Below are 26114 nucleotides of genomic sequence, written 5' to 3'. Positions count from 1 at the left end.
AAAGGTCAGAGATCTCAGAGATCAGCCTGCAGAAATCCTGCATGCACTATATTTAGATTTGTATTTAATAATACAAGTCAACTGTTTAATTAATTAAACTGAATTAATGAAACATTAAAAATGTTGATAGGTTCATAGAAGAGTCGCTCCACCTCGATTTTTCCTTCCTCAGCCGTGTTCAAAGATTGATTTGATTCTTTCTCTGCTAAGTTTTACCTTAACATTAAAAATATTCATCAAATGCTATAAAATCAGAATCTGTAACATGGATTAATGCAGTTTGGAAATGTTTGTGGACCTGCTGTGTCCTTGTTCAGATGAGACTCTCCAATAATGATGAAGTTGACATTTCTTGGCGTTTGCCATCAGCTGGTGAGTATCAAACCTCTAAACTCTGGATTATTGTCTTTTTTTTAATGTGTAATGTTTATAAATAAATTTGATGTTAATCCTAGTTTATGACACTCAGACCATCAGTGGCTGATCTGAAACACAGAGTTGGTTTTATAAAGAACAATAATTGTGATTTGTTGTTTGTTTGCACAGGAGACCATGCTAGTCCCCCCCCCCACTGGGAACAGAGGGGGTCCGTTTTGGGTGATGGTGGGAGAGAAGGTCGCTCATTGTCTGACCCCCAGCACAGGAAACAGAGCCAGTGACACGGCACCATGCTCCCGCCTCCAGTCCCACCCTCACCTCAGAAATCTCCCAGACCTCATGTCTTTTCTTTGACCTGCTGTTCATTGGGTCGTCATCGATCAGCACGTCGTTGACAAACAGGAAGCGGGTCCAGCTGTGGAGCAGCTGCTGGTTTTAGTCTGTCGTGAAAAAGGTGAAAGTCGACTTTGATTTTCAGTTTTCAAAAAGTGGTAACACAGCTGGTAATGTACGGTGTTGGTTTGTCGTTTGAATAAGATACTAGTGAAACAGAGACCGGTTGCAACTGGTACTTGAATCTAGGTCAAGTGGAAGAAAACAAGAGCAGGGGGAAAAGGGAAAGAAGCTAATTCTACCTGCAGGATGCAGCACTGGGAAACATCAACATAAATTATCATATTATTCTGTAATTAAAGAGTCGAAAGAGAACAGCCACACATTATCTTACATTTTTCATCAACAACATTTCTACTTTCTCCTGCACAGTGAAATGTTAAACTACAATCTGCTTCATGTGAGTCAGGATAAAGGATCTGGGCTTTAATGACACAATAAGAAAAAGTCTTAACAAAATCTTCACCTGTAGTAAAAAAAAAAAGTTTAGTTTTATTTTCCAGAGTCAGTGTTAGAGAAAATATGTGTCGGTATAAGTCATTATTGGTCCATTATTATGGTTTATTGTTACCCACACAGAACCACACTGTGCTGCATTGTTGTTGGCCCAGTTCCTAGCAGGATGTCTTAAGTTCTGATGTGTGTGGGGTGTTTCTAGAAAGAAATCCAGCGTCCATCTTAACCTCAGCAGTTTAGTGCATCAGTGCCAACCACAGGCTGGTGGACACAGTGAGAAGACCAGAGTCCTGTTGCATCTGAGCAGCCTGCAGCCGTTTCCCCCCAGTCTGAGAATAAAAACAGGTCGGGGGAGTCGGTGTTTCCACCCACAGGCCCCAACCTGAGTGGAAATGTCTGTGCAGCTGTGCTGATCTGAGCTGCAGCAGTAGCAGAACCATCCTGCCTCCCTCTGGCTCCTCACATGAACTGCAGCCACACAATACTAGTCCTCAGTCGGTTCATCGGTCTGCATGCACGGCCGCACAGAATCTGGCAGACTGACTGACATCAGGATGTTTTGCGATTTAGATTAATTTCTGCGCATTTGCAGGCTGTTGCTGGGCCCGTCTTCCTGCTGAGCCGCAGAAATATTGTCCAGGCTTTTTCTTTTCTTTTAAAAAAAAACACAGACCGGTGGCGGCTCCAGACCCGCCTCTTCCATTCACTTCGGACACATTTTCCACCAAGTGTGTCCACGATGACGGCCAACAGCAGGTACAAGAGCCGTGCGCCCCGGTCAGGTAAGCGCCTACAGGTAAACACTAACCCAACGCGCGTCGCAGCTGGTTGGTTAATTGAGCATCGATTAATGAGGCTCCACTGATCCACGTTCTGCTTTTATTGGTTTCTCCGGATGTTCTGCTGCTGGACTCGCCTGGATGTGGCTGTGATCTGTCTCCTGGACCCTGTGTCCAGATGATGGAGAGGTGAGACACGCAGCAGACACCGGCTTGTGTGTGTGTGTGTGTGTGTGATGACTCTTACAAAATAAAAGCCTCCTGTTGTGTAGCATCTGCACCAATTAAAATGAAGCCTTTGTTTCGGTTCCTGACCCTGGTCCTGTCAGGCCTCCAGCTTTGTCTGTGCTGTCGGTCTTGAGCTGGGGGGACCGACATGTCTCAGCTCAGTTTGTTGGGATTTCTGGATCCTGGTGGTTTAGTATCAGAAGCTGATCATCCCTGCATCTTCACCATCACTAATTCATCTCAGTTTTCTGCCTGTGCACATCTGTAAACATGAAACATCAGATTGATGGAAGATTATTTGCTTCAGTCATTTTTTTTTTTTAAACATCCATTGATTCCAGTTCAAATGCAAATAAATGCTGCTTTAGCTTTTAATTGTTGGAGCAGGCTGGTTTTCATCAGTGTTTAATCTGTTGTTTGAATAATTTCTAATTAATCAATTACTTAAAGGGCAGAAAAGATTTGAATGTCATACTTTGTCCAAGCAACAGTCCAAAGCTCCAACATATTCAGTTCACAGTGATCAGAGAATCCTCAGAGGCATTTTTGACTGAAAAATGAATCCAAAGTAGCTGACAGGAACCAGTCTAGCAGCTTCTGTATATGTGACAGGAGAACCTTTGGTTTGTGGCCTGGAACAATAGACAGTTTCTGCCTGTGGACTAATCAGTCAAATATCTAAATAACATGATTTCTCCAGCTTTAAAGCTTCTGCAGATCTTAAAGAGGAGAAAACTAAGTTTGTAGAGTAACATTAGAGAAAATATGTGATTATGAAGCTTGATAGAAACTTGACAAATGACTTTTTAAATGATTAGTTTTGATCTCTTGTGGTTCTACTGGAGAACATACTGTATTCAGCAGCTTTGGATGCCTTCACACTTCTCTCATCTCCTCGCTGCTTTATTTTGAGATCTGTAGCTCAGAATCTTCTACCTTCATCGTGTTTTCATGTTGGACGACAGCAGAGTCTGAGTCAGAGCAGCGGCCACAGCATGGTGTTAACCAGCAGTCTGGATCTGTGTATTTTAGTGATGTGTGTGTGTGGGTGTGACATGCAAACGCATCCACACACGAAATGTCAATATGGAAGCAATATCGAAGCCGAGGAGAAAGCAAGAGACAGGAAAAAAACACCCCCACGTCTCCGTACGCAGAGTCTCTCCCTGACTGCTCGAGCTAATGCGGTACACTTTACATTTGGCATTAAAAGCCTGGTGCATCCTCAAATGGAAATATTTGGAAAAATCTAATGCATGATGGAAGGAGCTGTAGCTTATTTGGAGCAGCCTGTTTCATCACATCACACACCATCTGCCTCCTGCAGGCCTGTGTTTGGTTTCTGCAGCCTTCAGCAAGTGAAGACTTTTTAAGCACCGCAGTCATACAGCCTGTCATTATTTATTTTGTCCCGTACCTAAATTTATTGACTTTTCTGTCATTTACTTCCGAGTTTTATGTAACAGTATTTCCTAGGAGTATAAGTAAATGATGGATTTTGCCAAAGAGATGATAAATGGGGAAATACAAATGTGAGTTAACCAAAAAGAGACACAAACTGTCGTCAGTCTCATCCAGTGTGAGTTGATGAACATCCTACTTTTAAAAGCCGAACGTAATAATACAACAGGCAGGAAAAAACATACGTAGTCAGCAAAATGTGAGAGGTTTTAATGTGTTTTAAGGCTTTAGTGAGGGAACTTTTCAGGACCTGCAGAATCCCTGTCTGAGTCTTCGTCCTCTTCCATCAGATGCACATTTATGTCTGTGCATTCACTGTACTCGCTCCCCACCCCCGTCTTTGTGTATTATGAATACTCAGGGAACCTCAGGGCGCGCTCTGAGTCGCTCCACCGCCGTTTCAATAAAACATGAAAGGAATCATGGGAATGTCCTAGTAACACAGCTACAGTACCGGATCTGACCCCCCAGGTTGTACGTTGTATGTTTTATAGATTCACTTTCTGCTCTAGATTCACTACAGCTGATTTCTTTTTTTTTTTGTGTGTGTCTAGGAGAAAGACTATGTCGGTTTTGCAACGCTGCCCAACCAGGTGCACAGGAAGTCTGTGAAAAAAGGCTTTGACTTCACCCTCATGGTGGCAGGTGAGAGCTGCTGTCGCCTCCTGCGGGTTGTTAATCAGATTGATCGTGTTGAGAAACAAAGCGCTGAGGCTCTGACTGCTGCTCCAGGCAAAGCAGGAACTGTGTCCACGCAGAAACACTTGAAACCATCACACATTCACACCATCTCACTTTGCTTTGGATATGTGCCGTGAACAGACTTTGGCTCTGTTTAAAACCTCGATACTGAAGAACAAAACTAGTCCCAAATATATTTACGGTAATTGCACTTTGAATCCATCCATTAAATACTCACAGTGGAAAAACATCAGGAGCATAAGTTTAAAGGACAGTGAAGAATAAGCTTCTGTCTCCCACGTATGAATATTGAGTTTTTAAATGGCTTTAAGTGCCCATTACCAAGTTTGTTTTTGTGACCTTCATTTTTCTGACGTTATCTAGATGAGCACAAAAGGTCAGGAGGACGCTGGAGGTTTCTGCTCAGACTTCAGTCCCATTTGTGCCATATTGTGTCTGGAAAGCAAAAAACATCCATGTGATATTTGAGCCAAATCTAATTCCTGAAGGTGTGTCAGGAGTCTGGCAGCTCAAATTAGGTTTCAGACCATCCTGCATGTGTCTGTGCTGCTGCTGTTCTGGACTTTTGTATGGAAGAGACCTAGATGTGTCTCTGGCTAGTTGGCATATGAGTGTTTTAACCATTTAGCCATTACTTTTCGCTATTTCCCTTCTTTATCTGTCGCTTTCACATAATTATTTCAACTGTTTCGACTCATTTCAGGTGTTATTATTTCCTGTATTATTAATATAGCAGTTAATTATTCTCAACAGCATCTTTTCAAATACTTACTCCTTATTTTCTAGAAGTATTTCAGCTCAGCAGTAATTGTTTGAATGTTGTCGTCTGGAGATACCAAAGCTTGTTCCCTCATAAAAATGTATTGTTCGTGTATTTCACTCCAGGTGAGTCTGGCCTGGGGAAATCCACCTTGGTGAACAGCCTGTTCCTCACTGACCTGCATAAAGATAGAAAACTGCTCAATGCTGAGGGTGAGTCACCTGTGAATCACACGTCTCCACACCCGCCTGGGGCCAAAGACCCAGTCACATATCTCCATCTGTTTGTGGCTTCAGAGCGCATCAATCAGACGGTGGAGATCTCGAAGCACACGCTGGACATCGAGGAGAAAGGGGTGAAGCTGAAACTCACTATTGTGGACACCCCTGGTTTTGGAGACGCTGTCAACAACACCGAGTGGTGAGTGTTTGCTTCGCCCCCTCTCATCTGGTTAACAGAAGCAGCTTTGGAGGCTCGATATTCCTGAAACTGTGATTTGTGACGAACCTGTGACGCCAATTTGTTTTGTTGTGTCAGTTCCATTAGTTGTTTCCTTCTGGCTGCAGTATCGATTTCATTAGTGCTTTAATTATATTTCACCCTATCTGTCTGCCTGTCCGCTGTATTGATCTGTTATTGTCCTGTTTGTGAAGCAGTTTCTAACTTTCTTCTCAAAGTAGCAACAAAAACTCTTCAGTTTGGTTTTTGTTGTCATGTTGTATTTCACGTTAGTTTGACAGATTCCAGTAAAAACACATGTGGACGTATTTGTCTTGTAGCTGGACGCCGGTCACAAACTACATCGACCAGCAGTTTGAGCAGTACTTCAGAGACGAGAGCGGACTCAACAGGAAGAACATCCAGGACAACAGAGTCCACTGCTGCCTCTACTTCATCCCTCCATTTGGACATGGGTAACACACACACACACACACACATGCTATTTGCTGTGTGTGTGTGCAGGTGTTCAAATGCTCATGTCCGCCTGCAGGCTCCGTCCAGTGGATATAGAGTTCATGAAGGCCCTGCAGGATAAAGTCAACGTGGTTCCTCTCATCTCCAAGGCCGACTGCCTCACCCCCAGTGAGATAAAGAAACTCAAAGAGCGGGTAGGAACACAAAAGATCTGCACTGAAACATCCAGGAGCAGCACATTTTACCTCTGCACCCACATCATGGGCGGAGCTGGATTTCCACACTGATCTTTCTGTGCAGCATCTCATTTTTCTGCTGCAGATTCAGTGTTTTAATTTATATTTCTGCACCGGATTAAATCCACGTGCACGTTTCTGCATCTGCACACACAGAGTGGACGTCTGGCTAAAACTATTTCAAAACACAAGCAGCAGAATAAGAAACTAAGAAGTATAGAAAAGGCCACGTGAGAAACTGAGCTGAATAACATAAAGGCCAGTGAAGACAGTGACAGATCTGGGGTCAGTTTCATCTAATTTTAGTGGTGGATGATTCAGGCGTTTCTCCATTGGCATTTCCCTGGATATAAACTGTGTGTGTGTGTGTGTGTGTGTGTGTGTGTGTGTGGTCCAGCTGAGGGAAGAGATAGACAAGTACGGGATAAAGATCTACCAGTTCCCCGACTGTGACTCTGACGAGGACGAGGAGTTCAAGCAGCAGGATAAAGAGCTGAAGGTGAACTGGACTCTGGACTAATGAGGCCGAAAGATGCTTTAACTTTACCTTTACAATCTGACAGCAGTGTTTACTTTCCAGTTACTTTACTGGATGTTTCACATACAAATGTATTAAATGTGGTTATAAACATGATCCAGTTGAAGATAAGTATAGTAGTACTAATAGTGTAGTGTAACAGGGGCAAATAAATCCTGATTGAACATGATACTCTGTGTTTTAATGTGGTTCTTCTACACTGAATTACTCCTGTGTTTTTGCTGCTGCAGGACAGCACTCCGTTCGCAGTGATCGGCAGCAACACGGTGGTAGAAGCCCGAGGTCAGAGAGTCCGAGGGAGGCTCTACCCCTGGGGCATAGTGGAGGGTACGGACCTCACACTCTCTCTGACTTCGCTGACAGCTTGAATTTTCAGTCATGTGATGTGAATCCTGTCCTGTGTGCAGTGGAGAACCCGACCCACTGCGACTTTGTGAAGCTGAGGACCATGCTGATAAGAACCCACATGCACGACCTGAAGGACATCACCAGCGACTGTCACTACGAGAACTACAGAGCTCAGTGCATCCAGGCCATGACCAGGTGTGTGTGTGTGTGACTAGAGTGTGTGTTGTCAGAGCTGTGTTGTCCTTCAGAGATCTTGCCTGCTCACTGGGTTTGTTTGGGAAAACCCCAGTCAAACTGGTGAACCCATGACTTATAAACTGGGAAGTGTTCAGTCGGTCCCTCAGTGATAATGTGTTTGTATATCACGTTTCATACTGACTGAGGACACGTGTTAGAAACAAACACATGAACATGTACACATGGTACTGTAGCTGGTCCATTTATCAGCAGCCTGTCACGGGGCTGACACACAGACAGACAGACTGTGCAGGCTGGTTCTCCGTGTTGTGACCCCGTCCTGTGTTGCAGTAAGATGAACGCGGATAAGAGGGTGGAGAGCCCCGTCCCGATCCTGCCGCTGTCCACACCCGACGTGGAGACGGAGAAACTCATCAAAATGAAAGATGAAGAAGTGAGTGGCTCCTGAATGAAGCTCAAAGTGTGAATAATGCAGGCAGCAGCTCTTACGTAACCAAGACGCTGATGTGAATTGATGACCCATATGTGTTGTTATGTAAGCTCCTCTCAGCCCCTGTTGTCTCCTGCTCTCTGTGTCGTCCTGCAGCTGAAGAGGATGCACCAGATGCTTCAGAAGATGCAGCAGCAGATGCACGAGCAGGACCTGTGACCCCTGACCTTTAACCTTCCACCTCCGACCTTTAGACCTTATATTTTAGGAGACAAACACAGACACAAATCAAACACAGAGTTAAACCTTCAGTAATGTCTTCATCTCTTCACAGGACACGATGAAGAAATCTTCAGACGTGCACAATCGATATTTAACCTGATTTTTCAAAACACTGATCACAAGAAAACAGCAGGAAGCTGATTAATTCAAACGTTGTAGGAATTAACACTTTCATTAACCGTCGTTAGCTCAGTGGAGAGTAGGATGCACTGCAGAACCAGAAGAATATGTTTCATACTGAATTAGACGAACACACCAGTTCATTTAGTGGTTTGTAAACTGCAGCTAAAGCAACACACACACACACACACACACACACACCTCCTTATTTAAAAGCTTTAACCACAGTTTGGGTCACAGCTCTGCAGTGTACAAACATTCACATCTGTCGAGTGTAATGTACAGTATAAACATCTGTATTGCTCCCCACAGTGTGTTTGCTTTATAATGACATTTAACTTGTGTCCAGTATGACAGAGAGTGTTACGGTGCCATAACAGGCTACATACAAATAAAATATGTCTTTTCCTGGATTTTCTGTCGTCTTATTCCAGTCTAAACATGTGCAATGTTATTTTTTTTAAATCTCAAACTCAAATGTTTTTTGTTCTTGTTTTGTGAAATCAAAGACCGACAGCAGAGAGTTAGTGGATATTTAGCTGGAAGAAAAACAAACAGCTTATGGTACAAATTTCCTGTAAATGGCTACTGGGACATTTCATTCAAAACCAAAACTAGTGGAAGATTCAGGGGCTCCCTAGGATTAGTCCTCTGGGACTATGCAAACCTGCACAACCTGCATCAGTCAATTGACAGGCTGTTATCACTGTCCCTTAAAATCTGAAGCAGTTTCTGAGATGGTTTTGGTGTTTGGGATCCCAAAGCCCTGAGTCCGGCCCTGCTGTTGACTCTTCCGTGGAGGAGGGACCGGACGACCCCGACAGTCCCCGCGGTTTGTTGCTGTTTTTGTCGGAGTGATGCAGCTGAATGGGACGGATGCGGATTGCGTAAGTGGAGCAGCCCGTCCATCGGTGTGACAGAGGCGGGGATGGAGCGCAGCGCAGGGGGCGAGAATGAGAGCAGCTCGTCCCAACAAAACACGATGTGGAAACAGTTCCAAGCCAAAGCCAAACCGCTGCTCAGCCCCAAGCTGGGCACCAGGGACCCCGAGGACAAGAAGGAGCGGGGCGTGTGGGTGTTCAGGAAGATGAAACGGAAGGAAACCGTCCCTCTGGACCGGGTGATCTCCTCCTCGCAGCCCGACCTGCTCTTCCCTCAGGTGGACGCGCACACGAAGGATCCTCGGCTCTGCGGCAAAGTGCCCGGATCCGGACTCGGCCGAGAGAAACCGCAGTCGTCCTCCAAGCAGAAGTTCTCCAGCCCGAACAGGCCCACGGTGGCTCAGCTGGTGCAGTCCCACCACAAGAGCTGCTCTCTGGGCTCTGCCTGCTTGGAGACTCTGGCCGAACCACCGGGCGACGTGGCGGCAGCTGCGGCGGCAGCAGAAGCACAGCTGGACGGAGAAGATGAGCAGCCGGTGAGCTCCTGTCACATCATCACTCTTTGCTGTAATAACTGTCAGCAGGTGGGAGTCCTAATTGATAATTGGACCACAGGTCGATGGTTGTTGTCTGTTAAGGGGAGTTGGTGTAAAACTGTAAATAACAAACACGCAGGTGTTAATTTTACAGATTCATTAAAGGGAAATTCAATAAGAAATAAAACATGTTCACATTATTGAATAATTAATGATGATGTCAGGATGGACGCAAAGATATTCTCACTCCTGAACATTAACTACAGGTTTCATGCATGATGGTCCTAAAGAGGGAAGTTTATTCTTTGCCACAGGAAAATAAAAGAGCGACGGGCTGTGGTCAGGACCTTTAAAGACCTGTGAACCCAGCAAATCAGTCAAAGGACTACAGGGACACTACAGGTGGGACGGGTCGGCCTGTTTCAGGGTCTGTGACCTGCAGAACCACAAGAGTAAAAAATTAAAACTGATGTGTCAAGAATAATCCCTGAGTCTTTTTTGGACGTCCAGGAAGCAGGAGTCCAGTTAGAAGCAGAAGGGGAGGCTGGTGTGGTACATGTGGGTCACATGGGTCACATGTCAGGAGTTTGATGGAGACAGAAGCTGCTTGATTTTGTAGCTCAGCTCCTTCTGATTGATGTGAAACAGAAAGTGACTGTTTCACCCACGGGCTGGAGGTTATTGAGCTCTCTGATCCGGATCGACGAGGACACTGTGTAGTGCCTGATTGGTTATTGAGGATGTGGTTCCTGCTGTGTGGAGTCTGTGTTTTGTTTGTGTAAGACAAACAGCAGTGAGTTCAGAAAATGCTGTCGGGATCTATTTGTCTGTTTGTGCTGTATTAAATAACAGGTTTCCCATGGGTCCATTTGGAATCAGGTCCCAATATTTTCGACCTTTAACTTGACCCACCTGGAGATAAGCAAACCTGTTTCTGTAACAAGTCTAGATCTGAGCTGCAGTGTTTTCTAATTTGACTGCTGTGTTTTAGGACACTAGCCTGGCCTTAAACCTGTGACCTCCTGCCACCCTGCCCTTTAGTAACCTGTCCATCAGGCTTAGTCCACTGGAGAAGGATTAACCAGCACGGTTCCTCCTGTTACTTCTTCCATTCAGCTCCAACACCTGCAGTACCACACCTGCTCCTTCGCTGCTGGGGCTGCTTTCAGCGAGACCTTTCTCTGAGCTGAAGTCTATTTTCTCTGAATCTGGAGTTTCTTTACATGCGTCCTCAGTGTCTCTCCCTGTGCTGTGCCTCACTGAGGGTCATAGATAGCCCTGTTTTAGAAGAATCGCTGCTCCTCTGCCTGTCTGTAGTATTTCCTCCTGTCCTGACCGACCCTGGATCTCTTTATAAGGGAGGCCTCGGTGGCAGAGTCCCGTCTAGCGATTCGAGGGTTGTTTGGTTGCGCCTCTTGCGATGGCTCCTTTTCCCTCGGCTCCACGTGTGGACGCCTGCTGTCGGTGAGCTCCTCGTCACATCACCCTCTGTTATTAGCCACTTTATTACTGTCGACTCACCAGCTCATCAGCTTTAATTCACGTATTGATTAACTGGGTTCAGGATATTTGATATTAATACAGTAACACTTGAATCTTTTAATATCATCTATATAAGAAAAGGAGGCTGGACCTGTCAGCGTTTGGTACATCTGAGGTGTTTTTCAGTCCTAGTGTGACCTGGTTGATGTTCCTCTCTTAGTCTCTTGAACTGGTCAAACCTGACTGGGTAAGGACTCGTCACCCTCCAGTGTCTGCAGTGACCCAGGTGTACAGGTTGCAGGGTCGGGTGACGCGATGATGCATCAGATAAGATATAGAACTTTCTTCAGCTTCACAGCTGCAGCTGCTGTGGCGTCTCTCTCATCAGGAAGTGGTGAGATTGGTTGTTGTGGTCGAGGTCGAGATTGATGCAGACTCTGGTGCAAGTCACAAACCGTGTGTTGGTGCTCTCTGCACCCGCTGCCACTTCCTTGGGTGTTTACCGTCAGAAACAAACCACACAGATGGTGGACTGTCTGCACCATCTGTGTCTGGGGGCTCTCCGTCCTCTCACCTTTCTTCACTGCAGCTTGTTTGCAGGTGTTGTGAAGAAAATGTGTTGTATTTCTCTGAAATCATGTTGCCCTTTCTCTCTGCTGGAGACAGATACATTATTGATCGCCGCTCTGACTGTATTGGCAACAGTATTGATCTTAATGGGCCCTTGAGGCTTCACTGAATGTTATGGAGAAGATATATCTTTATTGGTCTGTCCTCAGTTATGGACTCAGTTGTCAGACACGGTGATGTTTTAAGTTGAGGCTTCGCTGCTCGACTGTGTCATCAGTCTCCTGGAAAAACAAAGCAATAAAAAGTGATTAGAGTTGACTGGGACCAGTGTCAGACCACAGGTGTGTTTGCTTGTATACTGGTCAGAGCAGATTAATTAAACACCAGAAAAACAAACACAAGCTGTTTTGATCATCAGTTACTGTTTCACTCGATCATTTTTAGTTTGAAGCTTCTCTTTTCTTTGTCGTCCATGTTAACAAACCGTTGGACTTTTGTTTGGACGGAACAAGAAGTTTGAGCCCTGATCAAGGTTTCTGGCGCTGATCCTGATCAGAAGCCTCCCACTATGGGTATCTGCTGATTCCCAGTCAGATCTGATAGTTATTTTCCCCTAAACACTGAAATTACAGCTGTAGCTCCTCTCCCCAATTCAATTATGTGAAACTGACACAGTCCACTAGAGAAAGATTTCACGCTGCAGGATGAATAACAGTCCAGCCTGGACCCTGAAGCCTTGGCTGCATGCACAGTTGTTTGTGTGTAAACATAAATACTGAGTCCTAAAATTAGTGTGCACCGGTGTAGCTGATGGGATCGGTCGTGATCCGACGCTATTCTTGACACCGTGCTGCCTGATTTACTGCGACAAGACAGTTAATCCTCTCTAAGCGCCTGGTTACCTCCGTCAGGTGAACACCCTGACTCAGCTTTGGATGGAGTTTGAGGCTGTTTGCCCCGTTCCTGACCGATAAGGTGATTGATTAGATGTAGGGTGAGTTGAGAGGCTGTAAATCCAGATCTTTAGATGTGACCATCCTCGGCCCCAGTTCTCGTCTTTCTTTATGAGGCTGCTTCCATAGAAAATATGTGCAGAGCTGACTGAACAGTTAATGTCCCTGACTGGTTAAGGCTGTGACAGGCAGCGTTTGAAGCTTCCTGTCTCACATTTCTTCTTCTGTTAGCTCGTTATTGATCTTTCTCACTAGAAAGACAATAAATCACACAGAGGAGTCGCTCATAGTGTCGTTACTAACCCAGCAGCTCTGTGGAGATGTTGGCCCTCTTCTGTCTCACTGCTGTCTCTGTCCACTTCCTGCCCAGCAGTGTGGTTGTTGTGTGTCTGTGTGTAGTTATTTTGCATGACTGTGTAGTTGTTCAACATGACTGTTGGTCCAACAAACAATGTCGTCAGTTTGCACGTTGAGTTTCTTCATCACCTCAGCAGACGCTGCTGTAGAAGGAAGGGTTACACAAGAAGCTCAGCTACACTCTGTTCGGAGGGGAGGAAACCACTCTTGTAATTTCCTGTCAGTGGTTTCCCCTGGGACCAGTCACCAGCTGAATTAGATGCTACACGCTCGGTGTTAGTCGTGTGCATTGAGCTGTAGTGAACAGGCTCTTGTGACGACGCAGTGACGGATTTTAATTTGCGTTGTGTGTAATTGATGCGTCGGTTTCTGCTGTCAGGTTATGGCTGCTCCGTGCTCCTCGGGGGTCGCTCCTGAGCGAGCCGCCCCCAGCTCAGGGATGTACAAGCTGGAGATTGAGCTGAGGAGAGGACACAACCTGGCCGTCCGAGACAGAGGAGGTAGAGTTACTTCTTGTCTCTTTATTCTCTCTCTCTCTCTCTTCCGGTCCTGTTCTCATAGCTCTGTGACTGATTTGTCGTCTCAGGCAGCAGCGATCCATATGTCAAATTCAAACTTGCTGGTAAGGAGGTGTTCCGAAGCAAAACCATCCACAAAAACCTGAACCCGGTGTGGGATGAGAAGGTCACTTTAATAATGGATAGTCTGAGCGAACCTTTGTATATAAAGGTAAACACACACACACACACACACACACACACACACACACACACACAAAGCTTTTTCCAGATGAATTGTTAATAAACAGAAGCATCAGTGGAGATTTCCTGTTGCTCCTCCGCAGGTGTTTGACTATGACTTTGGACTTCAGGATGACTTCATGGGTTCTGCCTACCTGTACTTGGAGTCTCTAGAGCAGCAGAGGTACTGTACACACTGTAGGTCACTGCATGGCACTGGTTGCTGCCTCACACTGAGGCCAAGACTCCAGGAAGTAATTTTTCAGTTTCATTTGATTAAAGCAGAGACACGCTGCTTGTTGGAGCTTTAGAGGCACCTCTGGGTCTAGTTTCTAATGTTGGTCTGCTAGTTGGCTGCTCCACAGGAATTCTTGTTTCCCTCTGACTTTACACTCACCATCAGGCCAATTACTGCAAATCATTCCCATCCACATTACGAATGTAAGATAATGAACATGGAAAACAAAATATTTTCTCATTATGAGGATCTTTGCATCTCTGCCTCATGACTCTTAGTGTTATTTACCCTGTAACAGAAAAATGAGTTTCAGTGACTGATTATTGTTACTGATCATGATCATTATTGTTTCTTACTGTATTCTTGGTTTTTCAGGTTCCACAGGTTTTCATTTCCAGGTTGATTCACTAAGACTCATGTGTTTTTCATAATCATATCTGATGTTTATGTTCTTCCTGACCTAGTACAGTCTGACACTAAGGGACTAACACAGGGTTCTCAGGGATGTTGGTGAGGAGGATCTGGGAGAAAGGTTCCTTAGGACACCAGGTGTGAGGAAGGGACCAGTATAAGAGAGCAGGCCCAGGACTGTCCAATGAGAATATAGAGTTTTAGAATACAGCCTTATTAGGGACTCACTTTGTAGAACAACAGGGAAGAACAGACTCAATTATCTGATTATGTCAATGATTGTTTGCATTTACTTTGCATGTCTGTATAAGTATAAGTAAGCTGCCTCATCCATCCTTTAGACAGAACCATGCTAGCAGTTTCCCCCTGTTTCCAGTCTTTATGCTAAGCTAAGCTAACTGACTCAAATAGTCAAAGCTGAGCCTGCAGCTGCACATATTCACACAGCACCTCTGTGATTCAGGAGGATACCTGTAACGCTGGTGCTGAAGGACCCTCAGTACCCCGACCAGGACCTGGGCTCCCTGGAGCTGGCTGTCCTGCTGACCCCCAAAGACAGTCCCATTGAGGAACAACGAGACCCAGGGGTATGTGCACACTCTCACAGTTAAATGTAGATTGGATCTACTTTATTAAATACTATATATACAACTATAGAAAAGTGGGTTGATGCAGCCTAAAGCTCTTGATGAGTGAAGGCTGCAGCTCATGGCCTCAAGTCATTTTAACATGTGGTTTGTAATCCAATCCTCAAAAGATAAAAACCATGAACATTTCCCATTACAAAGAGAGAGAGATGCAGCAAATCCTTCACTTTTGAGAAGCTGAAACCAGCAAAATGACTTAAATTTAAATTTATTAAACTGCAAACTGCTGACCAGGAAACTCCACATGGATTAATTTACGGTTTGTAGGATGAAGCAGAAAAAAATCATTTAAACTCTTTAATTTAATTTAACACTAGAGACATTTTTAGTTGTTTCAGGGCAGAAGACTGGGAAACACTGTTCGAATGTTTTAACCCACAAATCATGTCAATACTCCTGGATTAAGAAAATAGTATGCTGCGTTTGTGTGTCCCGCAGCAGAGGGAGGTCAAGGCGTATCGGTGGAAGCCTTATGTGAATAAAGTGAGTCTTGATTTGGCTGTTAGTGACGTCCTGTAGTTCACCCTGACAGACCCGGTCCTGCTTCAGTCTCTTGTCCAGCAAAGAACCTTTTCCCCACAGTGACAAACCCACGCCCTCAGATTGAGCGTTTTAGCTTCTTTCAGCTCGTTGTTTTGGCTTTATGGACCACAACAGTCCTGTTTTGGTCCACCACCTGCTCAGCAGCAAACAGACAGAGGCTGAGACGAGATTGAGATTTTAAACGCAGCCGGTCTCGTCCTGTGTTTTGTATAAATTAATGATAGCTGAGGTCTGTGCTGCAGCTCAGGGAGATCAGTCTCTTTAAAGCTAACGAGCCGTAAGAGAACATTTCTGTTTCTGGTGCTTTATTTGCAGAGCTTAGCGGAAGCAGCAAACCTCCTCCTCATCCCTGGATTTAGCTCCTCGTAGTTAGAAATAACTCTGTGTCACAGCCTCCTCTAGTGGCTTAAAAAAGCCTGTTTCAAATCAAGCTAAATTGGTTTGGACAGTTTTCTTGTGTCCCTGTTGAATCCACATAATCTGCAGCCCAACAAGCTGAACCATTAGTCTTTGGGTTGAAATAATGTATTTTAATGTATGTTCAGACTTTGCTGCTCCGGAGGTCCTGGAAACGATGCAATAAGGTAAATCCTTATCATCACCATCATCATCATCATCATCATCAATGTGTGTGTGTTTCCTCACAGCTTCCACTAACTGTCCTAAAAGCTTCGTGTTCGTCTCCGTCCTGTCACTGTTGTCACAGCCTCATCTGCCGTAGAGTCTGAGCAGACGTCAAACATGTCGTGTCAGAAATGTTGACTGTTGTTGATGCTGCTGTTCTTCTGCCTGACACTCGCCCAGCAACTAAACACACTTAGAGATTCATTGGTCTGAAATACAGCACAGAGTTTGTACCATCACAGAGTGTATGACGTATTCAGATGGAATAACACACTGTTGGTTTTGGTCTTTTCATGGCATATTCTGATAATGAGATAATATACGATGCCAGAATTATCCTCCAAACAACAGACTTTTATTTTGAAATGAAGACATAAGTAAAAAGTGGACATTTGCAGCTGCGCAGGAGTTAATTTAAAATTTACTTTAATTTAAGTAATTCAACAATGAAATCTCTTCTAAAGTATATTAAACACACCACAAAAACATTATAAAACCACATTTTATAACTAACTTCACAAGCGTCTTTATAAACAGCCTATATATATTCATTGTCCATTAAAATAATACGATAAGTATTAAAATATAATAAAGTATATGAAAAACTGCACTGAAGGAAGCATTAAAAAGGAAAACTAAGTTATTTCAACTAAGAAAATACACAGTTAAGTACATATATGGTGCATATTGTATGTACGTGCATTTATTGTATGCACAGAGACACAGACATCAGTGTGATATGCAAGAGCAAAAATCGACTCTGCATTTAACACATGTACAAGTGAGTGAATGAAAAATTCCCATCAAATTCTCCTAATCACGGTTTTTTGTTTGTGTCCGTCTTTGTTCAGTCCAGATGTGTAGAATCCAGCTGTAAAGAAAACAGCTGTTTGTTCAGACCTCATTAACTCAGTGGAGAACATGGAGAACCGAGCCTGCATGTCCTGCCTTTTCATGTCGTATAATAAAAGTAAATAAGTATAATAATAATTTTGTGTGTGTGGACCAGCAGCAGCAGTCTGTCCGTCTCTCAGAGCTGCATCGGAAGTCCCAGCTCTGGAGAGGCATCGTGAGCATCGCGCTGATCGAAGGCCGGAACCTGATTCCCATGGACCCCAACGGTCTGAGTGACCCGTATGTCAAGTTCAGACTGGGACCACAGAAGTACAGGAGCAAGGTCCGTTAGTGGTGGGGGAGTTTTACACCTGCTGATGTAGCTGCTGGTTGGTGGTGTTGTGATGATGTTAAACTGATTAATGAATGTGTGTGTGTGCAGACGGTGCCAAAGACCCTGAGTCCACAATGGAGGGAACAGTTTGACTTGCACCTGTATGAGGAGACCGGAGGAGTCCTGGAGCTCACGGTGTGGGACAGAGACACCGGGAGGAGAGACGACTTCATCGGACGGTCAGCTTTTTAACCTCAGTCTGACCTTAATGTGCATTTTCATCCTGATCTTAAATGTTCATTTGAATTTTAATTAATTCCTAAAATACTGAGTAAAGTATTTTAAAGTACTGAGTAAAGAGAAAAGTAAAGTTTTAGACAGTGAAGCAGACGTCCAAAGGTCAGACTGGGTCAGTGGGTGTGCTGTGTTTGTTGTCCAGATGCCAGTTGGACCTGTCCACTCTGACTAAAGAGCAAACCCATCACCTGGAGCTGCCGCTGGAGGAGTCCCGGGGCTACGTGGTGCTGCTGGTCACACTGACCGCCTCGGCCCACGTGTCCATCGCCGACCTGTCCATCACGCCGCTGGACGACCTGCAGGAACGCAGGGAGATACTCAGGCGATATGTAATGAGTATGCAATAAGGACAACACGGGTGAGTGCAGGTGGACTTCCTGCTGAACACCTTTCTGTTTTTTGTGCCTCGTCCTCAGGGCCTGTGGAAGTCGTTCTCTAACTTCAGAGACGTGGGAATCGTGCAGGTCAAGGTGATGAGAGCAGAAGGACTCATGGCCGCAGACGTGACCGGTAATAAAAAACAATGTTAACGCAGTAACGTATTTCCTCATAAACTGAGGGTGTTTCTGTGTAATGGATCAGAATTTGGAAAAAGGTCTCACTCTGGTTCTGCTGTCTCAGGAAAGAGCGATCCTTTCTGTGTGTTGGAGCTGAATAACGACAGGCTGCAGACACACACCGTTTACAAGAACCTCAGTCCAGAGTGGAACAAAGTCTTCACCTTGTGAGTGAACATCGCTCTCCAGACAACATCTGGAACATCTGGAGGACAGATAGAAAACTATGAAACCAAACCCAAGAAACTCTAAAAAATCAGAAGTTTCTTTTTTATTCTCGTTTATTTTGTGTTTTTGTCCAAATGTTTCTCTTAAAAGTTTGAATCTTAGATTCAACAGAAACAACATTTAGGCCACAGCTGGAGGGATAAAATCCCCACAGGGACAAAGCGAGTGACACCTTCTGTCTTTGTCCTCCTGTCAGTAACGTCAAAGACATTCACTCGGTGCTGGAGGTGACGGTGTTCGACGAGGACAGAGACCGGAGCGCCGACTTCCTGGGAAAGGTCGTCATCCCCCTGCTGCGTGTGAGTGTGGGGAAGACAGACTGTGCGTTTATTCGTCTGAATCTAAAGGGTCTTTTTAAAGGTCTTACGTAGTCCGGACTGGACTCAGTAAAAAAAAAAAAACCTCATGAGATGCTGCTGTTTAACACAGCGGCCATGTTGGTACAGGGATCCTCCTCATGCATTAAAGATAAAGATAATGTTCTGACATTAAGATGAACTTAACATTCATTATTATTAATTAGTCCATTGTTTTATTTGATTCCGTCATAAAATGACACCACATTATAATTTTGGTAATAATTTTTTTAAAAAGCGTAATTGGTTAATAATTTAATTAAGAAAGTCCAAATTACAACAAACACTATATTGACTTAAACTAAATGTTTAAAATGTTTATGTTTAAAAGCAACAGGAACTCTTAAAGGTGTATGAACCCAAACCCAAACTACGTTTTCTGTCTGTCAGATCCGTAACGGGGAGCAGAAAGGGTACGTGTTAAAAAACAAGGAGCTGACGGGACCGACCAAAGGAGTCATCTACCTGGAGATCGACGTCATCTACAACACGGTGAGCGTCACCTGCTCCGTGAAGCTGCGACGTAAACGCCTGATGTCGTGTCTGATCCTGCTCTGAGCGTGTTTGTCTCTGCAGGTCAAAGCTGCTTTGAGGACGGTGGTTCCTGCAGAACAGAAATACATCGAGGAAGAGCCCAAAGTCTCCAAGCAGGTCTGGACATATCTGTTGGTTAATTTAAAGCGGACACAGAGGTTATCTAGAAGGCCTCATATTCTACATTTGATCTGCACAGAATAAGTAAAAATGAAGTTAAATAATAGTAATAAATTGTAATTGTCATGATTTCCTGGACTGGTCTTGTAGTCCTGCCTTGTGTCAAAATCAAGTTTGTAGTTTCTTTATTTTAGTTTTGCATTTGTGTTCAGTACAATTACGACTCAGCAGCATCACAACAGGCTGTAAACACAACCTTTAACATCTTTGCTCAGCTTCATTACATCTCAGTGCTGCAGAGTGAAACATGCTTATGATGTAATTAGGTGAGAATTAGATGATTTCCAGGCCCAATGTTTCCTACTGTAGATAGATATAACTAATAACAACTCACAGATATAGTTTCATTAGCTTTGAAGAATTTCCAAATACAGCAGCAGCTGTTGGGGACTATTTTCAGCTGCGGATTAATCCACATCTGGTCTGTAGTGACTGTTGGTGGCAGCAGGACGGTGCATGTGCGACTCAGTTTGAGCCCCTTCCTGTTTGCTGTGGTGATGGACAGGCTGACAGATGAGGTTAGACAGGAATCTCCGTGGACCATGATTTTTGCAGATGACATTATCATCTGTAGTGAGAGCAGGGAGCAGGTGGAGGAAAATCTAGAGGTGGAGGTTTGCTCTGGGAAGGAGAGGAATGAAGGTTAGCCACAGTAAAACAGAGTACATGTGTGTAAATGAGAGGGACTCAAGTAGAACGGTGAGGTTACAGGGAGTAGAGCTGAAGAAGGTGGAGGATTTTAAGGACCTAGGGTCAACAGTCCAGAGCAACGGAGAGGGTGGAAAAGAAGTGAAGAGACGTGTGCAAGCAGGTTGGAACGGGTGGAGGAAAGTGTCAGGTGTGATGTGTGACAAAAGAGTGTCAGCAAGAATGAAAGGAAAGGTGGACAAGACAGTGGTGAGACCAGCAATGTTGTCTGGTTTAGAGACAGTGGCACTGAGACAAAGACAGGAGGCAGAGCTGGAGGTAGCAGAGCTGAAGATGTTGAGGTTCTCTCTGGGAGTGACGAGGATGGATAGGATCAGGAATGAGGACATCAGAGGGACAGCTCATGGTAGATGGTTTGGAGAAAAGCCAGGGAAGCCAGATTGAGATGGTTTGGACATGTTCAGAGGAGGGACAGTGAATACATTGGTAAAAGGATGCTGAGGTTAGAGCTGCCAGGAAGGAGGCCTAGAGGAAGACCAAAGAGGAGGTTCTTGGATGTAGTGAAGGAGGACATGAGGATAGTTGGTGTGGGTGAGGAGGATACAGAGGATAGGGTTAAATGGAGGCAGATGATTGGCTGTGGCGACCCCTGAAGGGAGCAGCCCAAAGGAGAAGAAGAAGAAGAAGAGGAAGTGTGTGTTTGTGGAGGAACATGTGCACAACACAACACACCCAGTACTTCTTCGTAAGAAGAAGATAATAATAATATCAACAATTGATATTTTAAAGTTTCCAATGATGGAAACACACGTCTGTGTCTTTCAGCTGCTGCAGCAGAACTTTAACCGTGTGAAACGCTGCGTCATGGTCCTCATCAGCTACGGCACTTACATCAACAGCTGCTTCGAGTGGGAGTCTGCACAGAGGAGCATCGTCTCATTTGTGGTGCGAAATACACTGATCTGCTCACACACACTGGCTGCTCCATCCAGTATCTGCAGCTTATCCTGGAACATCCAGGGTCACAGGATGCTGTGGGATGCTGTGACCCTGTTCCACGACTCCTGGTCTGGCTCCATGAAAAGTGCTCCAATATTTTAGGTTTCATTTGTTTTCTGATTCATCGTCTGGGTGAAATCATCTGAAAATGTTTTGCTTTTCTTTCTTATTTCTTTCTTATCTCTGGTATTTTTCTTGATTCCTGCGTCTCTTCCTCTCGTGGACTGAGAAGACTCCAGGCTAAGTTTTCCTGAGTTTGACCCCCTGTGTGACCTTTCTGTCCCGGCAGCTGTTCGTGGTGGTGGTGTGGAACTTCGAGCTCTACATGCTGCCGCTGGCGCTGCTGCTGCTGCTGCTCTGGAACTTCTTCTTCTCCTCCAGCAGGGAAACAGCTGAGATGGTGAGAAAACGAGCCAAACACACTTTTAATTTTCTCTGATTTTGTTATTTTCAGGAAAGTCACTTTGGGTTCTCTGGATTCAGATTATGTTTAAAGTAAATTAAAAAAGGTGCATCGTTTAATGTTACCGGCTCCTTTTCTGCTGCAGTCCATGGAGGCCATGTTTGAATGGGAAGATGAAGAAGAAGACAAAGAGGACAAGGTAGAGTTGTCATGGAACAATTTTATTCTGTCATTTTAGCACTAAAATGTAAACACACTGATTTTCTTTTTGTTTTTCTTCCTCGTTCCTTCAGGACTCAGAGCCCAAGGGCTTCATGGATAAACTCTACGCCATCCAGGACGTGTTCATCAGCGTACAGAGCGCCCTGGACGAGGTGGCGTCGTATGGAGAGAGGATAAAGAAGTGGGTGAAACCCTTCAGTCAGTAGCTCCATGTATCTGTAGTTGCCCAACAGTAGAGTTACAAAACCAATAAAACATCAAAATACACCAGGGAGGTTTTTCTTCGATTACAGTCAAGAGCAGAGAAAGAAAAAGATGTTGTTTTTTAGGAGCATCAGGCTGAAACTGAGTCCGTCTAATCCCCCAGTGAATCCTCCTTCATCAAGGTGATAATGTTCAGACTGTGTTTTACAGAGAGCTGGGACAAATTAATAGAAACACCTGTCATCGTGTCAGAAACAGTGAAACAACGAGCTGCTCAGACTTAACATGAGCTTCCTGCAGGTTTTAAAAAGTAGTTGCGTGCTCTCTGTCCTCTGCAGCACCGTTAACTGGACCGTGCCTTTTCTCAGCTGGCTGGCGATCACTGCCTTATGTTTGGCCACACTTCTTCTCTACCTCATACCTCTTCGGTACCTTGTGCTGGCGTGGGGTGAGTCCCGATCTCACACAAACACCGATCACACGACGCACGTGTTCTCTAAACCCGTTTGGTTTGTTCTGTAGGTGTGAATAAGTTCACCAAGAAGCTCCGTGACCCCTACATGATCGACAACAACGAGCTTCTTGACTTTCTGTCCAGAGTTCCCTCGGATGTCCAGGTGGTGAGTAACTCAGCTGTGAAAATGTCTGAGAGTGTGTGACAGCGAATCAGCGTTTTTCTTTTCTGCTGTAGAAGAACAATGAATCAACAGGATGAAGTCGTAAAAAATAAGGTTTTTTAATCCTCTATAGGATATTTCATGTGTCTTCGTCTGAAACTGGACGTGACAATGTTCAAATTACTTTGAGATCTTTCCCAAAGTTGTTTTGCATTTTTTTCTCAACATTTCAGGCCAAAATAAAACTATAAAACTGGTCGTCTGCCTGTGACCAGAACAGTTTAAAGGGTATAAAGGAAACAGGTTGTGCAGTTTCAGTGCCTGAATGTTTGCATCATGTGTTCACAGATGTGTGTGTGTGTGTGTGTGTGTGGACAGATGCAGCATCGTGAGCTGAAGGTCGACCCCGGTCAAAGCCCCAACAAACGGAGGAGGACCAACCTGAGCTAGCTGCTCTGCTGCCCTGTAAACATATGAGCTGTAAACAATGTTATTTATATATTTGTTGTATTTTTGAGATACTTTAAAACCGTCGGGTTGTTTTTGGTTTTGTTACTGTGGAATGACACTGGTTGATTTTCTCGTGCTGCTGAGAAAACATGTTTTTTAATCCATTTTATTTCCGGTAACGGCTCCAACACAGGCTGGACTGAAACATCCAAGTGCTTCTCATGTCTGTTGTGAATGTGCACGTGTGTCACAGGGAGCGTGCATGTCTGAAGGTGTGTGCTGTTGCATCCACAGCTTGTTTTTTATTTCCTCTTATGCTGTTTTGAACTTGATGTTTGGTCAGTGTCTCAGTGTCTCGGATAGAGTTGCATGTTTTACTGCTGCTGTTATTCCATGTATGACAGTATATACACACACACACACACACACATACACACACACACACACACACACTCTCTCAGTAAATTAACACACACGTTGGTTTTTGTAAAATCCACACTACAACTTTGCATGTTGAATGTTTGTTTATGTGCTTTGGAAAAACAGCATCTGTCACTGTGGTGATTTAAACCAGAAAAGACTTTTTACACTGAGGCATCAGTTTCTTTGATTAAAGGAGCAATCCGCCAGTTTTTCACTCAGTCTTTGTGCTACTGAGCCTATGAAAACACACCAGGCCATCTGGTTTATTCTGAAATTGGCTCTGTGGTGTGATTTCAGTTTGAAATACAATGATGATGGTTTTGCAGCTTGTCTCTTTGTACAACTTGTCTTTATTTAGGCATTATAAATACGATCTATATAAACGATCCTGTACTGTATTTTTCCAGGAGTCAGACAAAAGTAATATTGCAGCTTCAAGATGCAAAACTCAATTTATTTATCTTGAATCTTCGTCCTGTGTCTCATTCCCACCTCTTTCCTGCTGATTTGGCCCAAATGTTAACATGCTGTGCACAGTCCAGAGTCAGAGCCGAGTGCATTCATGTCACTGTCCTATCAGTTTCTTATCTCTGGGTGTAGTTTCCTGCATGTCTGTGTAAACTGTCATTTGTCTGCGTCTTTGCATGACTGAACATAAATTTATATGCAAGTCTGTGGGTTCTGAACGTGAAGTCCGTCTGCTGCTTGTGTGCAACTTGGTGAAGAGACAAGAAGCCGTGTTTACTCACAAATTATCACTTCTGTCAGTTTGCACATCAGCTGTTTTGGTTTCCTGTTGCACCATGGGTATTTGCTGCTTTTGAGTAATTACCGTGTGAAAAGTAGGATGGACTGTGATGACTGTGCAGCATTTATCTGAGAAAATATATTTCTACACAGATCCACATGGCTGTCTGTTTATTATCATATAAAAGTGAAGTGTGAATGTTTGAAATGCTCCTCCTGTATTTGTTCACAGAGAAACCAAGCAGCTGTATAAAGCTGCAGCGACAGAAAACTTGTTAAATCTTACGTTAAATCTTTATATTTTATTGGTCAGATAATAAATTAGAAAAGGCCCAATGATAACTGAACTCAAGGTTGTTATTTCACTTGCAGGTAGAATCATCTTTTTCCTTCATCCGTTTTTTTACTACATTTCCCATAATACGTTGAGTTTGTAAACAGGAAATAACGTTTAGTCATGACTTTGTACCGTACAACATGAGCTCCGATTGTTTTAGCTTATATTATCAGTATTTTGACAAATAACACCATTAAAACTTCGCCGAATTAACTGTTAGCAGTTAGTGTTTACAGTTCATCCATGTTTGTGCTGCCACCTCACACTGGATTAGTTTAATACGGAGGAAAAAATAAAAATGTGATTATTTTTAATGAGGTTCTGGGCTTTTAAGGCGCGTCGTCTTTTACGATGTGAATTTATGGTCGTTTATTTGCGATGCCATCGGTGGGAATGACATCCTCGGGAAAAGTAAGTAACACTGAATCTGTAAAATGTGACTCAATTAAAATTATCTTTAAAAACTCATCTAAAACCTCAGAATGTGCAGGAAATATCACAATGACTAGCGGCCCATTCCCCAACCAGCTGCACAGTCTGACATTTAAATGAGTTTTTATAGCACAGAACAACAGAAAGCATGAAGTGATCAATTAGTCTGATCACTAATCAGCAGTGGAGCTTTCAGCCTGCAGGTTGTGCAGCACAGCAGTGACCAGCAGGGGGCGTCAGGCTGCGTGTTTTCTGACTCATGGGAAGTAACTGCATGCAAAGTTTGACTGCAGCTGCAGAATAAATGGATGTGAATGGTGAAAAAACACATTTAGGATACTTCTTTTAAACTTAAAGTGCGATAGTGTACTTTCTCTTTTAGTACTTGTTACAGATACACTGAGCTTATAATGACCAGTGTACACAAACATTTAAGTATATTGAGTCTGTTCATGTACTTCGTCTTTTGACAAATACATAGTATAATTGAGTTTTTAAGTTTTCTTGCCTCGTACATTAAGTTTAAGTGTTTGTCTTGCAACAGTTAAGAGAAGTTCATGTGTAAATAGCACATGGACCTGCTCTTTCAGTCCTATGTGTCCTATTGATTTGCCAAAGGTGTAACCAGTACCTGTGAGTACCGTTTACTACACAGCATACTGGAAGTGCTGGGGCAGTTGGACTGGTGAGGTTTCCCAGCATGCCCTGAGGACAGAAACTGTGCGTGTCCTGTTATGCTCCTTTAGTTGTGTGTGTTTGCAGCCGTGGACGTGGTTATTATCTCATCCCCTGTTGGATTTAATTGGTCTTGTCCAGATATGCAGCCTAAGTGCAACCTGGGCCTTTCCGCTGTGTTGTTTTTCTGACTGGTCCTGTCCAAATCAAAAGCAGCTGTTAGAAATGTTCTGTCCACTGAAAGCAAAGCTGTTGTTGCAGTGATTACTTGATCAGGAGACAATGCATCTATTCTTTATGAGTTTGTTATGTACATGTTTGTCACATGTAGCTTGTTAAATGAACATATCTGGACTATTTTTCCCTTTTTTTGTGTTTGGCTCGATAAATCCATTAATGGTTCATTGTTACAGCACTAGTACAGATTTTTC

General features: G+C 44.0%; 2 protein-coding genes and 1 long non-coding RNA gene across 9 annotated transcripts; 2 read left to right on the top strand and 1 right to left on the bottom strand.

The window, feature by feature from the left end:
* Positions 1 to 240: 240 nt before the first annotated feature.
* Positions 241 to 8589, top strand: septin5b (septin 5b). Of its 5 annotated transcripts, none has more exons than XM_026297064.2 (12): positions 241 to 832; positions 1899 to 2009; positions 2185 to 2195; positions 4250 to 4340; positions 5283 to 5577; positions 5937 to 6071; positions 6149 to 6266; positions 6706 to 6807; positions 7077 to 7173; positions 7254 to 7389; positions 7723 to 7825; positions 7979 to 8589. In XM_026297064.2, exons 2-12 carry the CDS (start codon positions 1967 to 1969, stop codon positions 8039 to 8041), a joined length of 1194 nt encoding a protein of 397 aa, XP_026152849.1. In that variant the 5' UTR covers positions 241 to 832; positions 1899 to 1966; the 3' UTR covers positions 8042 to 8589. The 5 variants fall into 5 exon arrangements, with proteins under 5 accessions (XP_026152849.1, XP_026152850.1, XP_026152848.1 ...); XM_026297065.2 differs by having other exon boundaries at positions 241 to 2009; positions 5283 to 5369; positions 5454 to 5577; XM_026297063.2 differs by having other exon boundaries at positions 241 to 2009.
* Positions 8590 to 9152: 563 nt separating this feature from the next.
* Positions 9153 to 24399, top strand: mctp1b (multiple C2 domains, transmembrane 1b). Of its 3 annotated transcripts, XM_026297062.2 has the most exons (21): positions 9153 to 9641; positions 13383 to 13503; positions 13590 to 13732; positions 13848 to 13927; positions 14856 to 14979; positions 16128 to 16166; positions 17216 to 17383; positions 17483 to 17613; positions 17814 to 18000; positions 18088 to 18181; positions 18293 to 18395; positions 18653 to 18755; positions 19203 to 19304; positions 19389 to 19463; positions 21000 to 21119; positions 21463 to 21573; positions 21722 to 21775; positions 21870 to 21979; positions 22341 to 22450; positions 22525 to 22622; positions 22998 to 24399. In XM_026297062.2, the coding sequence occupies exons 1-21, from the start codon at positions 9153 to 9155 to the stop codon at positions 23067 to 23069; spliced, it is 2634 nt and encodes an 877-aa protein (XP_026152847.1). In that variant the 3' UTR covers positions 23070 to 24399. The 3 variants fall into 3 exon arrangements, with proteins under 3 accessions (XP_026152847.1, XP_033181359.1, XP_026152846.1); XM_033325468.1 differs by lacking the exon at positions 9153 to 9641 and having other exon boundaries at positions 13233 to 13503; positions 17219 to 17383; XM_026297061.1 differs by lacking the exons at positions 9153 to 9641; positions 16128 to 16166 and having other exon boundaries at positions 13233 to 13503; positions 17219 to 17383.
* Positions 9734 to 13042, bottom strand: LOC113124354 (uncharacterized). Its single transcript, XR_003295037.1, has 3 exons — positions 12950 to 13042; positions 11275 to 11974; positions 9734 to 9759 (listed from the first exon to the last, which is right to left on the bottom strand). It is a non-coding gene; the product is annotated as an uncharacterized LOC113124354 (long non-coding RNA).
* Positions 24400 to 26114: the final 1715 nt, after the last annotated feature.

This window comes from Mastacembelus armatus, chromosome 12 (assembly GCF_900324485.2).
Source record: "Mastacembelus armatus chromosome 12, fMasArm1.2, whole genome shotgun sequence".
Taxonomy (NCBI): Eukaryota; Metazoa; Chordata; class Actinopteri; order Synbranchiformes; family Mastacembelidae; genus Mastacembelus; species Mastacembelus armatus.
Note: the sequence above shows the minus strand (reverse complement) of the source record. Positions and strands in the feature narration are given on the sequence as shown.

What these genes read in the sequence shown, in the direction of transcription:
- mctp1b (XM_026297062.2), top strand. Translation starts at nt 9,153, where the DNA reads ATGGAGCGCAGCGCAGGGGGCGAGAATGAGAGCAGCTCGTCCCAACAA. An exon ending in CACAGAAGTACAGGAGCAAG is followed by an intron (nt 17,384 to 17,482) that starts GTCCGTTAGTGG and finishes GTGTGTGTGCAG; the next exon opens with ACGGTGCCAAAGACCCTGAG. An exon ending in TATGGAGAGAGGATAAAGAA is followed by an intron (nt 21,980 to 22,340) that starts GTGGGTGAAACC and finishes TGTCCTCTGCAG; the next exon opens with CACCGTTAACTGGACCGTGC.
- septin5b (XM_026297064.2), top strand. Translation starts at nt 1,967, where the DNA reads ATGACGGCCAACAGCAGGTACAAGAGCCGTGCGCCCCGGTCAG. An exon ending in ATCCCTCCATTTGGACATGG is followed by an intron (nt 6,072 to 6,148) that starts GTAACACACACA and finishes GTCCGCCTGCAG; the next exon opens with GCTCCGTCCAGTGGATATAG. An exon ending in CCCCTGGGGCATAGTGGAGG is followed by an intron (nt 7,174 to 7,253) that starts GTACGGACCTCA and finishes TCCTGTGTGCAG; the next exon opens with TGGAGAACCCGACCCACTGC.